General features: G+C 40.2%; 1 protein-coding gene and 1 pseudogene across 2 annotated transcripts in view; both read left to right on the top strand.

The window, feature by feature from the left end:
* LOC144630691 (malonate--CoA ligase ACSF3, mitochondrial-like) overlaps positions 1-2,371 on the top strand; it is a 165,645-nt gene extending 163,274 nt beyond the window's left edge. Inside the window, exons 9-11 of the mRNA XM_078489065.1 lie at positions 472-547; positions 1,327-1,450; positions 2,198-2,371. Of these exons, the coding sequence (XP_078345191.1) occupies positions 472-547; positions 1,327-1,450; positions 2,198-2,227 (230 nt within the window). The 3' untranslated portion in view covers positions 2,228-2,371. The remainder of the gene's footprint in view (positions 1-471; positions 548-1,326; positions 1,451-2,197) is intronic.
* Positions 2,372-12,717: 10,346 nt separating this feature from the next.
* LOC144629759 (uncharacterized) lies at positions 12,718-17,617 on the top strand (annotated as a pseudogene). Its single transcript, XR_013566415.1, has 3 exons — positions 12,718-13,700; positions 14,301-14,849; positions 16,428-17,617. The product of XR_013566415.1 is annotated as an uncharacterized LOC144629759 (transcript).
* Positions 17,618-17,911: the final 294 nt, after the last annotated feature.

The raw sequence follows: 17,911 nt of genomic DNA, 5'->3' as shown, positions 1-17,911 counted from the left end.
GTCCATAAATTGCCTTATTGTTTAAGTTGTTCCTTTACCATTTTTTTGCTTTATAGTGCATCCAATTTATTGTAATTGTCTCTAGTGTAATTAGCGTAATTGTAATTTATATTTTGAAACCTACTCCAGTGTTATTGCAATTAGTACCAAATAATACTGTAACATAAAAGGCGTGCTACAAATGAATGTAATTGTATTATGTGTATGATAAGATGTTCCTTTACCTTTTATTCTGCTTTATAGTGCATCTAATTTATTGTAATTGTCTCTAGTGTAATTAGTGTCTCTAATGTATCTAGTGTCTCTAGTGTAATATTTTGTAACCTACTCCAGTGTTATTGCAATTAGTATCAAATAATATTGTAACATAAAAAGCGTGCTACAAATGAATGTAATTGTATTTTGTGTATGATAGCAATAATAAAAAAAAAAAAAAAAACCCTGAATATTTTCTTTGTATTTCCTTCAAAGCCTATAAAGATAGTGTCTACCGTATCCTGGGCAGGTCTTCTGTTGATATTATCAAAAGCGGAGGTTATAAAATCAGGTGAGATCAGATTTATTCAGATTAAAACCTGTTTTAAGCTGTCTCGTCCATCATCCATTAAAACGTTTCTAAATAAATATGACATCTTTATGTCCCACGAACAGAAACAGTAGCCTAAGGAGAACATAAGCTAAGGGCCTGTTTACATGATTCCATAATGACTTTCATTCCGGAACGACTGCATTCACATGACAGAGTCGACCGGCTCAACCTAAGGCGTTTTCACGTATGTGGCTTTCGCGCGAGATCAAAAACAAAGATGGCGCAGGTTTCGCGCAAACATGTTATTGTGCCCATTAATGGCCACATTTGCAATTTTAATGAGCAATTGACCATAGGACTTCTCCTTTGGGCTAAACAGTAAATGCTATTATATTTTTTCACTATGAGTTCAAACTGTGTCCTCCGTATGCGGATTCATGAGATGCGGTTTCATCTCGGAACGAAATTCGTTTTTTGTTAATATGATACCAAAATGAAATTTCATTCCAGAACGAATATTCTATCCGGGAATGAAAACCGCAACGACTTGACTTGCGTCTCGGTGTCATGTAAACAGATGCAGAGAAATATATGGGGATGTAATGAATTCGTTGAATGAAACTCGTTTCGGAATCATGTAAACAGGCCCTAAATTAGACTTCCTGCCACAAGACTTCCTTTGTAAACTTAACTGACGTACACAACGGTTTGTGCCAGTTAACACCACTTTAATGACACTTATTCGTGTCTCTTTGTTAATATATGAAATCAATTTTATTTCCTTTATTCCCCGCAAGTGCTCTGGAAGTTGAACGTTATCTGTTGTCACACGATGACATTACAGACTGCGCAGTACTGGGCAAACCTGATCCCGAGTGGGGGGAGAGAGTGGCGGCAATTATTACACTATACCCTGGCAAGGTATGCATCTGTTTCCCCTTATTCATGTTCATGTCAACAATATTTTTTCGTATTTTTTACTGCTGTATTTAACAACCTCATCCTCATGCTGGACCATATAAATACGGGTACTGAGGTGGCCTAGTGGTTAGCGCGCTGGACTCCAGATCGAGCGGTCCGGATTCGAGCCTGGCCAGGGTCATTCATACACCCAGGTGTATAAAATGGATACCGGCAAACTCATGCTGGGGGGGGGGGGGGGGTAACTCTGCGATGGACTAGCATCCCATCCAAGGGGGAGTAGAAATACTCCTAGTCGCTTCATGCTACAGAAACTGGGATAAGCTCCGGCCTGTATGGGCCACTAGGCTCGACGCAGACTTAGCTGTCCGTTGCAATCCGAGAGATTGGGGGAAACAGAAAGCTGGAATAAACCTCATTACCAGCCGAGTCTTTCAAGCATTCGCCGGATTTCAAGATGGCGGGCCTCTTGTCCGCCGTCTTCGATTTGAACCCCTGAAAGATGCTGAGGAGGAACTGGGGAAGGGGTGACCTTGCCTAGGATAGAAATATGTAAACAGAACTCACAACTGACCTCCCAGTGGCTCCGTACCTCTGTTAGTAGAGTATTTCCATTTAAGCCTTTTCAGTTCCATTTACTAAATCGCAATAAGGTGTGCAATTTATAATAAATTTTCTTCAAGCATGTTGAATTAATTTGTTTTAAGGTTTTCCGCCATAACTTAAAAATCCTGCCTTCTAATACAGGACATGAGCGTGGCTGATTTAAAACAATGAGCCAGCGGTCTCATGGTGCCGTACCAGATCCCCACGGTGCTTCTTGTGGTGGACGAGTTGCCAAGAAACACAATGGGAAAAGTTAACAAGAAAGAACTGACTGCAATGTACTTTGGCAAAGAATGACAGAAAAAATACATTCAATGAAATGGAGTCAAATTAAATTGAAATTGCAAAAGAAATCGAGAACCTTGCAACTGAGTTCTGAAAACATCGAGAAAATGTTCATACTTTTAAAGACAACCTTAGAAAAAAAGTACTTCTTAGCGTAAAAGTGGTGAAGCGTTGGCACTCGCCTATGTTCTGGCAAGCCAACGTCGAATCTGCCTACTGGCATTTTTTTCTGTAAAGAATTTCCTCCGAGTACAGAGAACTTAACAAAATACTTCTGATAGCATACAGGGATCCAGAAAGAAAACACAAGAAGCAGAACGGCAATCCCCTACCCCCCCCCTCCCCCACCCACCCGATGTCCTGTGAACCACGTATTTCCAGTAACATTTCATGACATGCTAAGTAAAGTAAGAAGCACATAATGACACATGATCATCTGTAGTACCGTAGACAATTTAATGACAAGCATGCACTGATATTTGAAACAGATTTTTAAAAAGGTTTTACGAATTATCTCCAAAGATGAAGAAACTCAGAGTCAAACTTCTGAGAATAAATGTAGTAGTTTTACAAATTAAAAAAAAAGAAATGTTCTACATTCATGTGAAAAAATAAGAGATTAATTGCGATTAATAAATGTTAAAAAATGGTTCGTGGATGAAAACTACCGTCTATTGTCTGTCGATACGTCTTAACAATTTAGTTTTATCTAAAATTAGCAGCGATTTGCAGCCATTCAAAACTGAGACGCTGCTCGTTGGGTGGGATCTCTTCCATGTTGTGAATTTTGTCTTTGACGCTCTTGAGTCGGGGGAATGCCTGCATATGGGACATTTTCTCCACTAAAAGCTGCCATGCACGATGCTGCTTGTTGTTGGTAGCATGTAACCGGCGTTACGGTTGCGCTCGGGACACTTGGTTGTGGTTCAGGCGAGGTTGTTACCATCTCTGAAGCACTTCCTCTAGGACCAGGATCTGGAGTGGCCTCACAATTCATTCGTACTCGGATTTGAACTGTTGGGAGATAATTAATCAAATTAACTTATTGAATCTGGACGACAACAATACTTTTAACTAGAAACCCAAACCAAACTCTGAGGAAGATAATTCAAAAGGAAGATGTTAATGAGCTAAACAGCTAGCCACATTTTCTATTGTATTATTTCGATTTCTATTCTCTTCCATATGGAAACAGACCAATCCTACACAGACACTAGGTGAATGAAACGGACCACAAGGCTTCTCATTGAATCTACTACTTTGGGGGTACGGTGTAGCACCTTACTCGACAGGCAATCAAATGGGTGAACCTGTCCTTCTGCAAAGAAAGTTTGGCGGACTTTGCCGTCCCATCCCCTCGATGCGACAGATTACTTTGGCTGGGCATTCCAAATTATTTCACCCTCGGTGTGGGGGGACGACTGAATGGTACCTTGAACAACGTTAAAACGTCTACAAACAAAACATTTTAACTAACCTTCAGATGTTTGAGAGCTGCCAGCTGTGGAACGGAGCCCATCTATGGATTGATGCACCTCGTCGAGCTTATCCTTGATCTTTTGGGCTTCATCCCGAACTAGGCTTTGGAAGTTTTGGGCTGTGGTTTTCAGTTCACCTCCAAGTTGATCTTTGATGTCCTGAGCTTCATCCAGAACTAGGCCTCGAGCGCTTTGAGTTGCGGTTTTCAGTTCCTCTCCACGCTGATCTTTGATACCTTTGTCTTCCTCTTGAACTGCATTCTCTAAGAATTGTCCTGTCTCTTCTATTACATGTACTGTTCCTGGACATCTATTAAACGTTTTTCTAATCGTTCTATCCCTTCTTGAGTTGAGGTCTTAAATTTCTCTATGGATTGCTTAACGTCTGTGTCGTTTTCATACCACTTCAGCAATTCCTGAACATTTCTTTCATCCTCAGCTGTGAGAGGATCTTTTAAAAAGTTATCAATGGCCTTCTGCCATTCATGTTTCTTTGTAGGGCTGATTTGTCCTGCAATACTCGCCAGTGCCTCGGTAATATTTTGCCAAAGGGATGGAAACTTGTCATCTGTTAACTCCATGTTTTGATTTACGTGACCGTACACTGAGTTGCGGTAATTTTTTATTCTCGCTAAATCTGCAGCTAAGCTGTGGTCTGTAGTTGTTGGTAAGGCATCCCAGCCCATGGTAGGAGGGGTGAGGTTACATATTGTCCTCAGCAACTTGAAGAGCAATGTAACATCACAATCTTCTGACTTGCCGTACACTCCTGGGGAAGGGTACAGACAGTCCCACTGTGGCTTTGTGAGCCTTGCTGTTTTTAACTGCTTCTCTGTGGCGGGATTTTTTAGTATTTTGGGAAGATTGCTTGGGGGACAAATCTGATCAAAAACCTCTCTCGGTAGTGTGGTTCCTCCGCTTATTAAAAGCCGTGCCAGACGTTGAAAATTTCCTTTTCCTCTTGTTGAACGAAGCACTTCATCTGGGTCTGGAGCGGCGGCCATTTCACAAGTCAGAGCACGGCGAAAATATGGTATCACCGGAGTTAGAAAACAATTCCACTTTCTATAGCATAAACGGAGAAGCCATCATTACACGTCTGTATATAAATAAACAGTGGTGTTAATTTGCCGTATTGGGAGCAGGTTGCGAGACACCCTAACAACGGCTAGTTCGAGAAAACAGCGCCACTATCGGTATGATTTTTAGTTTAACTCAATATTTATACAGGAGCATCAGATTTAGCATGGCATTGTAGCTTAAATGGAGTCCTGATACAACAGAAAGCTACCAAAATTTATAGGCAACATAGATGCGCACAATGCCCACTATACACTCGCAATGGTTCTCACAAAAGCTACTCCCGCCTTTATATAATTTGATTTTAATACTAGCAGTAGCCAAAAATTTAATAGTGGAGTGCATTTTATGTAATACAATGATAAAGCCGAGTACGTCACGACATAGTTTGCCGCGGACTGACACCGCTCTATTTTGTCGGTAAATTCACAATTTGTATACGAATGTAAATTATTTCTATTTACATTTAAACTGCACGCAAGATAGTTTCATTTTCGAAGACTGAGAAAAATACTTTTTCTTAGAAAACAGTGTTCCTAGGTGGAAGCAAGTGCTTGCAGTCTTAGAAGTGGCTCTATCACTGTGCAATTGTTTCTAGTTTCAGCAGTTTACATGTAACTGTAAATAGATGGCTTTCTGCAGAAATTTACATACCGTGAAAGATAAATTATTAAAGTTTTCACGGTTTCCTGATTTACGCTATGAGTAATTTAGAACGAGGAATATGGCGTTCGGGACGAGTGTCTTGTATGTACAAAGAAGGCAAAAATATCTCAGTATAACTGAGATGTGAAGTACTTAGGTAAATTTATGGGGTAGACCACTTAGTTCATGTAAAGGGCCGATATCACAGTATTTTGCTGGGAATTACACCAGGTTCGCGAAACATATTGTAACAACATCAAAGTGAAAGGAAAGATTACGTGACACATTAAAAGAATGATCTAGTACTGTAAACTTGGAGAAACAAAATTTACCCGCTGAAAAAGTGGTAAGGACAAAGCGATCACAGAGTGCCACGCGATTTTCGGGCGTCTATTTTGACACAGAACACAATTTATAATATAACACTTTTTAGTTTAATACGCTTCTAAATTGATACTCTTTCACAAAACTAATAACGAATGAATCATTAGCTACAATTGTAGGCACTAGCTGAAGTCGGTAACTACTCAAAGGCTTCCTCGATACTTGAACCTTGATTTGTTTTTGGTTATAATTATGCGAACTTAAACAAGGTCTTGTCTTTGTTGACTGAATTCGCCCGACAAACTCACAAACCAACAGAAATCGGAACATATATAGAAATGCGAGATAATGGTTAATGTAACGAAAGGATATATATCAAAGTTTCTCACCTTAATTGATCTGTCTTGTTAGTTTCGGATTTTATATATCTTTCCTTTGCGACTGTAGTGCGAAAAGCGGAAGTGATCCGGGGTTGTGAAGGCTAACGGGAAAGCAGTCACGGTAACAATGCAGGGACAACCTCGTGAACGTGTGATGCGAAAAATTGTTTCGTGATAACTGAAAAGTTAACTATAAATCTGAAAAAAAATTGCCAGTAATAGCCCAATTTCGATATTTTAAAATTCAGCCTAAAACAATAGACATCACAACGAGGCTCCGGGGAATAAACCCCACAAACTCTATACTTTAGTCCCCGGAGCCTCGTCCTGAGGTCTATTGTTTTAGGCTGAATTTTAATATATCGAAATTGGGCTATTGGAAGACTCGAAACCTTTACTGGGAAACCTGAGAAGCAATCAACACATCACAAAAGAAATCGAAAACATGGCACCTAAATTATGAAAACACCTAGCAAAGGTTCAGAATTTTCAATACAACCTGAACCAATACATAGTACTGCTCAGAGTAAAAATGGTGACGCGTTGGCATTCACAAGCCGACGTAGAATCTGCGCACTGGCATTTTTTTAAAGATTTCCTGAAAAAATTGCCAATTTTTTCAAGTTGAGTTGTCCGTGATGAAGTCCCTTTAACAATTAACACAGACTCCACCGTATTACTTTGAAGAGGCTTATTACGTTCTAAATTCTTCAAAGTGCGGATTCTTCTCTAGGATGAAATAGCGATACTAGTTATCTTCGAAACTGGACGAAAATATCTAAATCTCCAAATTCTAACTCAAACTTGAAATTCATAATCGAACTCGAATTCTGACTCGAAGTCATTGATGATTTGAACTCTCTTCAACCACTGAAAAAAGGAAATGACAGTGAATTTCTTTCCCTCGTATGCAATTTTCTTGATTTAATACTAAACAAAGTGGAGAGCTCACGACTGTTTCCACTGTCATTCTGTCATTCACGTTTATCCTGATTTTTGTTCCGCTCCCGACTAACCAAACGCCTGGAGCAGGCATACAAGAGGCCCTGCCAGGGTAAATTCCGACAAGCGACATGGCCCAAAAAGTAGCTAGCGACAGCACATGAAATGAAATTGCGACAAACAATAATAGTTCTAGCCAAATTCCGACAAGTGACAAAAATGCCTAGAATGGCCGATAAAACAGCGACACCAGGCATTTTGAAATTCAGACAAGCGGCTCGGGGACCCCCCCCCCCCCCCCCCGGCAGGGCCTCATACAAGGAGAAGGATCACGTTTATGGCTTTGCCCTGTCCCAACCTCGTTTCCAGAAGAGGGACCCTGGGAACGAGGTTGCATTTGGGATAGCGTGACTGCTTTCCCGTGAACATTCACAAACCCAGACTACTTCCGCTTTTCGCACTAAAGTTGTGAAGGAAAGATATAAAATCGGAAGCTTAGAAGACACATTAATTAAGGTGAGAATCTTTGATATATATACTTTCGTTACATTAACCATTAACTCGCATTTCTATTATGATAGTGTTCTTATTTCTGGTGGTTTGTGAGTTTTCGAACGAATTCTGTCAACAAAGACAACACCTTGCTTATAAATTCGCATAATTATAAACATAAAACAATTTGTTTTCAAGGACGAAATGAGGCAGCCGTTGAATAGTTACCGACTTCAGCTAGTGTCTACAATTGTACTTAGTGATTCATTCGTTGTAAGTTTTGTGTTAAACTAAAAGGTTTCATAATTGAATTCACTGTCAAATATCGCCTGAAAATCGCGTGAAACAGTTCTCCCCAGTCCCAAGCGAATGCAACTTTCTTGTAAGTTACTGATACTTATAGGAAACACTGATTGCAAGCAAAAACTTGTTAAATACTTCTAAACGAACTGTTACAGCTGGTCAATTTTGTTTGTCCTAGTTTACAGTACTAGAACATTCTTTTTATACGTCACGTAATCTTTCCTCTTTCTGTGATTTAAATGTTTCGTGAAACCAGTGTGGTTGCGGGCAAAACACTGTCATGTCGGCCCTGTACATGAACTAAGTGGTCTACCCCTAAATCAACTTAAGTACACTACTGACACTACATCTAACATTGCGTTATTTCTTCTTTCTTCTTTGTATATACAAGACCCTTGAACCGACGCCATAATCCTCGTTCTGAATAACTCATAGTGTGAATCAGGAAACCGTGAAAACTTTAATAATTTATCTTGCATATGTAAATCAGATATTTCTGCAGAAAACCCTCTATTTACAGTTAAATTGCTGGAACTAGAAACAAATGTACAGTAATAGAGCCACTTGGTCAGTTTTTGCAAATGTGTCAAATGTTTTCCGCTAGCTCGTCTTTCTCTTTTAAAGTATAATAAAAGAGTTCATATATAATGACGCCCGGTGATTAAACTAAATTACATCTAACTGAGTAGTCGTCGTCACGCAACGCTCCTTGGTGAGGCAGACGACTACGAACGTAGTAATATGTGAGGTCGATTTCCACCGAAATAGAGCGGAATCAAATTTTGTTCGATTGTTTTTTAGAGACCCATACAACGCGTACAGTTGCATTTTGTTATCAAAGCAACGAAGATTCATTGGAGTATACCCTTACAACTGTGACTAGGCTATTTTTAATCTGGGCCCGGTTGTTCGAAAGAGGGTTAAATTAACCTTGGGTTAGAGCTAAACCGGAGGTTGAATTTCTTAACCGCAGGTTTGTTAACCCGAGGATAAAATGGTGTTGTTCAAAGCACGTTTAGCGGGCCGGTTAGTTAACCCCGGGTTACGCGCGCTAACCCGCGGATAGCATCCCATAATATTATTTGTTTGTCTGTTTTATTTCGAGCCAGCGGTAAAAATAGCTTCCGCGACACCGATACCTGCACGGAAGGCGAGAAAACAAGGCTTTAGCGCGACCCAATTAGCCGTTTTAACGGACAAAGTAGAGGAGAACTTGATCATTTTACAGAATAAACTGACAAACAGCGTGACAAACGAAAACAGAACGACGATGACAAGAATTTACCGTGGCGATAAAAGCCGTCGGCGTGGAAATGTGGATTGTACACGAAGTTCGCGAAAAGTGGAAAAATTTAAACTTCGCGGCAAAGAAAGACTTTCCAGACATGTTGCATCGGCTGCATGATTGCGTCGAGTGTTGCCGTTTTGTTTGACTTTCACTATTGAATTTTACTATTTAATCCGAGGTTAACGATTTAACCCACCTAGCTAGGTGGGTTAAATTTAACCCGCTGTTTACCCCGAGGTTAGCGTTAACTTACCTTCGAACAACAGAACTAACCTGGGGATAAAATTTAACCAGAGGTTAAGTCGATTTAACCCGAGGTTAGGAGTTAACCCTCTTTTGAACAACCGGGCCCTGAACTTTATTTTGTTCAATCAGTTTCCATTACATTCAAAACGCTGATGACACTCTATCGGTAGTCTTATTCAATGTGGATATCTTCGGGACGGTCTCGAAAACGAACTTCAAGACTCTAACAAGCAAAGACCTCCTCAACACAACGATAAAGATTCTTGCACAAAATAACAAAATACATTCCTACCTTCATGATATTTTGTGCCTTCTTTGGCCTATCCAATACGTTTATACAATCAATGGCACACAATGCATGCAGAAGCGATAACGTTTCGCAAGGGGTCCTACATAATTTTGAGGAAAGTTGTCAAAAACTTAACGTAAATAAAAGTAGCTCACCCCTTGTGCGTGAAAAAGACTGTTATCCAACTGCAGCTTACATTTTTCAAACATAAGAAGTAATAGGTCGTATAGTGTGATCGTCCGGGTGAGAGTAGTTCTGAGAAGAACTGTTGTTGGTGACTGACGTTACGACAACCTGAGCGGAAGTCATCTTCAGAGTCAAGTGAAAAGTTGTTGTCAGTCGATGATGTTATAAGTCTGGGCCGTTGAAGTTGATTGGTCAGTTTAGCCGTGATGTTATTGGCTGTAAGACTCGTGTAAAGTGTGTCGGCAGTAATTGGTCAGTTTCGATCCGTCAATTGTTAGTCAAATTAAGTCGTTCTGTTAGCGGTGCGTTTGTCGGTCCTGTTAGCGTCGTAGTTATTGTATAAATAGCATAGTTAAGATCTGATGGAATTCAAATAAATACAGTACTTATGGATTCACAGGCTTAGGATGCAAATAATACATTTTCTTCGTAGATTTGCTCAAATGAACAACAGTTATATTTTATTTATATTTTTAATTTTTTTTAGGTTTCCTTATGTTGTCTCAACAAACATTGCGTTATATTGTAGTGTGACATCTGATAAGCGACATACGATACGCGCGAGCAAGCTTTTAAGCTGAGAAAGGTCAAACGGTCTCTTGCTCACAGCGGCCCTTTATATAAAAAAAAATAAGAAATTTCTGTCTACCAACTCTAATAGATCCCATCATATATAATTAGTCTCTTTCGTTTATACATTGTAGTGTTCCATTTTGAACTGCACGGGAGTATTTTGCTTTTGTGTTCTACACGGCGATTTCTTGTTAAATTAAACTTGATTTCTGTTCGATTGTGGGAAACAGAATAACAGAATATAGAGCCCGTCGTGCGATGGTAATAAGTGATGACGTCATCACGCACACGTCATCGCTTAGAAATACTAAACTTGTTTATACTGCTCAAACTTGACTGAACGAAAAAAAAGTGGCACTTCACTCCATTTCCGGTTGTGCGTTTCATTTCAAGCCGGTGCGAGCGGCGATTCAATTCAGAAAAGAAAGAAAAAACGACGGTTGGATTGCGTTCTTCTGTTCCAGTGTCTCGCGGTTCCAGTGTTCGTTTCGCTGTTTCGGTGGTTCGCCGTTTAACAGAGCTCTATATTGATAAAAATCTTGTTTATTTTGCAAAAAATTATCTCCATAAAATCCAAACTCAACTAACTACTGACTTAGTTAAATAATTAATTAATTAATCAATTAATTAATGTTTTAGGCTGTCTTCATACCACTTTCCCAATACTTTCCCAAGACATTGTCCCGGCTGAATTATCGTGTTTTCATGATTATGGCTAAGAGCGTGCTTTAAACTTACTTAATTATCTTAAAATCGGAAAAAATCATCGCTAGAAGTGAAAGAAGCAAAGAAATTTAAACTAAACAGACAAAATAATGGCCAAAAGAATAGTAAGTTTGATTTCTTGACATCCTGCCAATAAATCATATTTCATAAGCTGTAATCCATTTTATTCTCGATTCAATCCTTGCAATCCTGCATTTTATCTCTAAACTACTGCTTCTTTTTTGCTCTTTAGAATCTTTTTATCCAACTAAGCTGTATATTTGGTGGCATTTGGCGATATAACTTGAAAATAAGCTCAGTGATATTTTGCTTTTTCGGCAGGGCAGTGACAGTATCCCTTTTAACCCTATTCAGACCGGGCTTTTTTGGATCTTTTCAGACCGGGGGGGGGGGGCATTCCGCCCCCCCTCCGTAACTTCCAGAATATTTAGGCAATCACAACGAAACTTAAAGGATATATAGTATGTCCGAAAATCTATCTTTTGGTATACGTCACATCACGTGACAATGACATCATGATGTCAAAACAGCCGCCATCTTGGATCCGCCATCTTGGATTTCAAAATTTTTCCAAAACTTCAGAAAACCGCCCAAAACTACTGCAAAGTACTCAAAACCAATTAAATTGTTTTAAAAACCGTTAAAAGGTGAAAATAATTACATTTAAGTTATTTTTCATTAATAGAAACACGAAAATTACAAATTTGGGAAAACATGCCTGTCAAAATGCCGTTGCCATGGTGACGTCAAGTTCCTGACACAACAACCTATCCTAGCAAATTATACCCAGATAAATTTTAGATAAACTCGCAAAGTTTGGCAGCGTTTGGTTGAATCTTGAAAAAGTTTTAAGCGTTCAAAGTCGACGCGGGCACTTTCCGCTCCCCCCTGTCTGGATAGGGTTAAAACCTAGATAAATTTCAGATTATGCTAGTGATGAAATCCAATATCAATCGATATCAGTATAAATCGAGCTTACAATTTAAATATCTTGGGGTCCTCCCAGACCACACCCCATCCTGGAAGGATAATGTGGGATATATTGGCAAGAAGATCTCGTCTAGAGGAGGTATGCTGTGTCAAGCGCATTTATGTTGCCTATTAATCTTGTAAGATTTATGTTGTATCAGGACTCCACTTAACAAGCTATGCTAAATTCGATCCTCCCGTATAAATATTGATTAAACATACAATGATGGCGCTGTTTTCTCGGTCCAGCTGTTGTTAGAGTGACTTGAAACTTGCTCACAATACGGGACATTAACACCACTGTTTATTTATTTACAGGCGTGTAATGATGGCACCTGCATTTATCCTATAGGAAGTGGATTTGTTTCGCAATTTGAATTACAAAGTGAAAGTTATCCATATTCCCATATCGAGCTTCACTGATACCAGATTTCCACCGAGCTCTGACTTGTAAAATGGCGGCCGCTCCACACCCAGATGAAGTGCTTGGTTCAACAAGAGGAAAAGGGAATTTTCAACGTCTGGCACGGCTTTTAATAAGCGGAGGCACCACGCTACTGAGGGAGATTTTTGACCTCAGATGTCCACCAAGTAATCTTCCCACAACACTAAAAAATCCAGCCACAGAGAAGCAGTTAAAATCAGCAAAGCTCACCAAGCCACAGTGGGACTGTCTTTATCCTTCCCCAGGGGTGTACGGCAAGTCTGATGATTGTGATGTTACATTGCTCTTTAAGTTGCTGAGAACAATATGCAACCTCACCCCTCCTACCACAGGCTGGGATGCTCTTCCAGCACGTACAGACCACAGTTTAGCTGCAGAGTTAGCCAGAATTAAATATTACCGCAACTCAGTGTATGGTCACGTGAACCAAAAGATGGAAATAACAGATGACGAGTTCCCACAACTTTGGCAAGAAATCAGAGAAGCTCTGGTGGCAATTGCAGGACAAATCAGCCCTGCAAAGAAAACTGAATGGCAGAAGGCCATTGACAACTTTTTAAAGGATTCTCTCACAGCTGAGGATGAAAGAAATGTTCAAGAACTGCTAGAGTGGTACGAAAACGACACAGACGTTAAGCAATCCATAGAGAAATTTAAGACCTCAAGAGATGGAACGTTTGGAAACAAGTTTAAAAGGTGTCCAGAGCGGACAAAAGGAAATGAAAGATGTTATGGTAGAGAAAGTGCAATCCTTAGAGACTGCAGTTCGAGGGGAAGCCCAAGATACTAAAGATCAGCTTATAGGGGAATTGAAAAGTACAACACAAGAAGTTCAATGTGTAGAGAAAGCAGTTCGGGAACTGAAAACCACAGCTCAACACGTCCAAGGCCTAGTTCGGGAGGAAGCCCAGGACATCAAGGATAAGCTTGACGAGATGCATCAATCCATAGACGGGCTCCGCTCCACAGCTGGCGGCTCTCAAGCATCTGGAGGTCAGTTAAAATGTTTTTTTTTTTTTATTTGTGGTTGTTTGGTCCATGTCAGTGGCGGATCCACTTTGAAGTACCGCGGGGCCCGGGGCCCCCCTTATTTTTTCGGAAATAGCGAATTTTCTTTGAAGTGCCGGAATTTTCTTCGCAGAATTCAATATTCATAGTCAAGAGGGCCCCCCTAGCTGAAGGTCTGGATCCGCCACTGCATGTTGTTCAAAAAGTATCCTTTTGTAGCAAATCATGACTTGCCATGCAGTGATTCCTCCCACGACAAGGGAGAAATCAAGATTTGGATGGGCCAGCTCAAAGAAAAGGGCTGTTAACAAAGCCATATGACGGTAATGCAGTTAGGATCACACATTTGATGACATTGCCTATATCATAAGGTGCTACACCCTACGTCAATCAAGTAATTTCAATGAAAAACCTTGTGATCGTATCCTTTTTATTCGCTTAGTGTCTGCGAAAGTTTGGTTTAGCTGGTCAAAGTCAAAGTCTCCCTTGTAAAGGTTTCTCCTCTAAATTAGGCTTAGTTTTTAGTTTCTAGTATTGGTTTCTTCCAAATTTAGTTCGTTTATTAGAACAATTGTCTCCCAATAGTTCAGTTTCGAGTACGAATGGATTGTGAGGCCATCTCAAGCGCTGATGCTAGAGGAGGAGCTCCAGAGATAGTAACAACCTCACGGGAACCAAACGAAAATGTCCAGAGTGCAACCGTAATGCCAATAACACCCTACCAACAACAAGCATCGCCCATGGCAGGTTTTAGTGGAGCAAATGCCGCACATGTGGGCCTTCCGCCTACACAAGAAGTTTTGAATTTCATTGCCCTAAAGTACTTCCAGGGCGTAGACACATCCAACCCGGAGGAGTTAAATGGTTTTGTAAATTATCTGAGGGACGTGCGCAATGTGCTTGTGCTAGACGCGCAACAAGGAAGTTTGATAATCACACTGGAATGTAGTTCTTTGGAGATACTTGACGAACTATGGAAAGACTATTGTTCAGGTCACTTGAATGAAATGGCACAAAAATTTCTTGTGACAGAAGAAGTCCTGAAAGAGTTTGGACTGACCGCAGTGAAACTAACGACAACGATTCAGGCGGAGGAATACAACGCTTGTCGACAGTATTTCATTCACAGTGAAGGTAAATTTGAGAGAGCTTGTTATACTTTTTTAACTCAAGAAATTATACGAGCTCAAAGTATAGGACCGCAATGAGACGAATTAAAGGAAAAAGGAGTCGTGTCCGTTCTTCAGTTCACATCGGCAATGAACAAACTCACCAAATGAGTATGATGGTACCCGAGAGTTGCCAAAATTCAATAAATCTTGTCATCTTGTATTGAGAATGATTTGACGGCCAAATAAGGGCAAATCATCGATTGTTAAATTATATGAAAACGTCAGCCATTCATGTGTGGTGAGAGTGAATGAGAGTCTATGACAAGCTCTAAGAGGTGGGTCAAAAGTGAGCGAGAGTTTTAACTCTCATCGACTCTCGTAGACTCTCGTAGACTCTCGTTTTCGTATAATTCTACCTTTACTTGGACGTACATGTAAACCATACCCTCAGAACTAGACAAGGGGGGAATTGTGGATGGAACACCTCCCCTGTCTCCTTATATAGCATACCTTAACATCATCGTACCTTAAGTAGATAGCCTGGCGCTTGTTGTGCAAGATGATAGGGTTTTCGATTTCCTCGAATATAATAGCCCGGGACGGTATTAAATTTATTTTTGCACCAAAAGGGGGCGTCCACTTCAAATATTGCTCGCTCGAAGTCATACTGTAAATACCTTACTGTTACAGTACTTATTTTCGCGGGAACTTAATTTAACGAAAATGGAACGTGCATATTTCGCGGGACTTAGTTTTCGCGATTTGGCCAAAAAATACGCAATTAACATAAAAGATACAATAGAAAACGTTTGAAATAAATTTTCGGGGTCTTTAATTTCGCGATTTTTTGAAAATCGCGAAAATCGCGAAAATTAAGTCCCGCGAAAATAAGTAACAATAAGGTAGTTTGTTTTGTTATCCTATTAAGAATCAGGGATTGGGTATTGATTATTCAAGGGAGGTCAGGTCAGGGTCAGTTTTCACCGAAAGAGAGGAGGGGGGGGGGGGTGGCGGGTGGCGATTAGTCGAGGGAAGACCATTATTCGAGGAAATACGGTACTATTAGTAAAGATGGCAGATGGTGCAATTTAATCCCCCCTCATGGATCCGGTATCATTGGTTTCACTATGTTTTTCATGTTCATGATGTAAAAAAAGAATTACAAATACATCATCGTTAGGGGGGAGCAACTTCTCATACATTCTTCTAAATAAAATCCGAGCGATGTTCTTACAACTTGCAAAGCAATCATCAGGGCGGTAGTCAGCGGATACCACTAAGGCGTATGAGCATAATCCTCTCATTCTGAACTTGCCAAAACAATTTCAACAACAACAACAGCTGGTGAGAGAGCTCGGTGCTTTTCTTCTCAGTTGTGTCTCTAAAGCGGAAAAAATGTCTCCGGAAAGGTTCTCGTTGCCGTCCAAAAACTGCCGACTAGAACGTGAATTGACCGCGTTGCAAGTTCTGAGAACATCGCTATTCGGTCCAGGACCTTATTCTATCCCCATCCCACCCCTTTTTCTATCCCCATGCGACAATTTGCGCAAACCTGCATGCAAATCATGATATTGTTAAACAAAAATTTGTATTCTTTCAGCTCATTTAACACGACGGATGAAAATTTTGGTCAAGACGCCAACTGGAAACACCGTAATCACATTAGACGCTGTACCAGGTGACACCATCAGTAACGTGAAAAAGAAAATAAAGGGTGAGATAGGGATACCGGCCGACCAGCAAGAACTCATCTTTGACGACAAAAAACTCAAGGATGACCGCACTTTGAATTACCACAACATTCAGGAAGAATCTACCCTACATTTGTCCTTAAAACAGCTTGGTGATCACATGCGACTTTTCGTAAAGACGCAAACTGGAAAGACCGTAATCACATTAGACGTTGTTCCGGAAGACACTGTCCAAATTGTGAGGAGGAAAATAATGGATGAAGTAGGAATACCAGTTGACCAGCAGCAACTCATCTTTGCTGGAATGACACTTGAAGATAGTTTCACTCTGAATGACTACAACATTCAGAGCGCATCAACCCTTTACTTGAGCCCAAAAGTTTGCGAGGGTATGAAAATCTTCGTAAAGATGACGCCTGGACTGAAGATGCCAAAGAAGATCAGTTTGAAAGTGAAACCAGGAATTTCCATCAGGGTTGTGAAAAAGATAATAAGTAAAAGCTGCAAAGAGATCCCACCTGTTGAGCAACGTCTCATATTTGCTGGACAAGAACTCAAAGATGACCGCACTTTAGAAGATTACCATATCAAGAAAGAATCAACCCTAGAATTGTCTCCTCTACGACGTTGGCAAATCTTCGTTAAGATGACGGCGACTGAGAAGGCGATACCTTTGATAGTCGAGCCGGAGACTTCCATTAGAAATGTGAAAGAGAAAATTCAAGACAAAAAAGGGATCCCTACCGACCAACAACATCTCATCTTTCACCAGGAACTCACAAATGAGCGCAGTTTAAGGAATTATAACATAGGAGAAAAATCAATCCTAAATTTAACCGTTGATGGTATGATGCAAATTAATTTGATCACGCCGACTGGAAGGACGACTACTTTAGATGTCTTATCGAGCGATGATGTTGAGAGCGTCAAAGACAAAATATACGACACAGAAGGGATCCCACCCTACGAGCAGCGTCTCACCTTTGATGGTAAGGAACTAAAATGTGGCAGTCTGACTGACTACAACATTAAAAACAAGTCAATTCTACGCTCGGTTCGACGGCTTCGACCTATTACTTTCAATCACTACTTAATATAGATGCTGACTGAGAAAACGATCTGTTTGGGAGGCCAACCAGAAACTTCGAAACTTCGGTGTAAGATATAATTCAAGACAAAGAAAGGGCTTTATCCTGACCAACAGCATCTCATCTTTAGGGACCACGCGAAGTACGCAATTACGTACCAGAATTTCCCAGATTTTTTTAACATTTAATAGACCTTAAAGGGGCTAAGTCACGGTATTTTAGGAAATTCTATTTATTTTCGTTAATTAAGAGCTCTAAACTTTGAATTGGCAGAGCAAAATATTTCATTGACAAAATCACGTCCA

This window comes from Oculina patagonica, chromosome 11, assembly GCF_052425735.1.
Source record: "Oculina patagonica isolate OP01 chromosome 11, crgOcupat, whole genome shotgun sequence".
Lineage (NCBI taxonomy): Eukaryota > Metazoa > Cnidaria > Anthozoa > Scleractinia > Oculinidae > Oculina > Oculina patagonica.
This window is presented reverse-complemented; position numbering and strand designations above follow the sequence as displayed.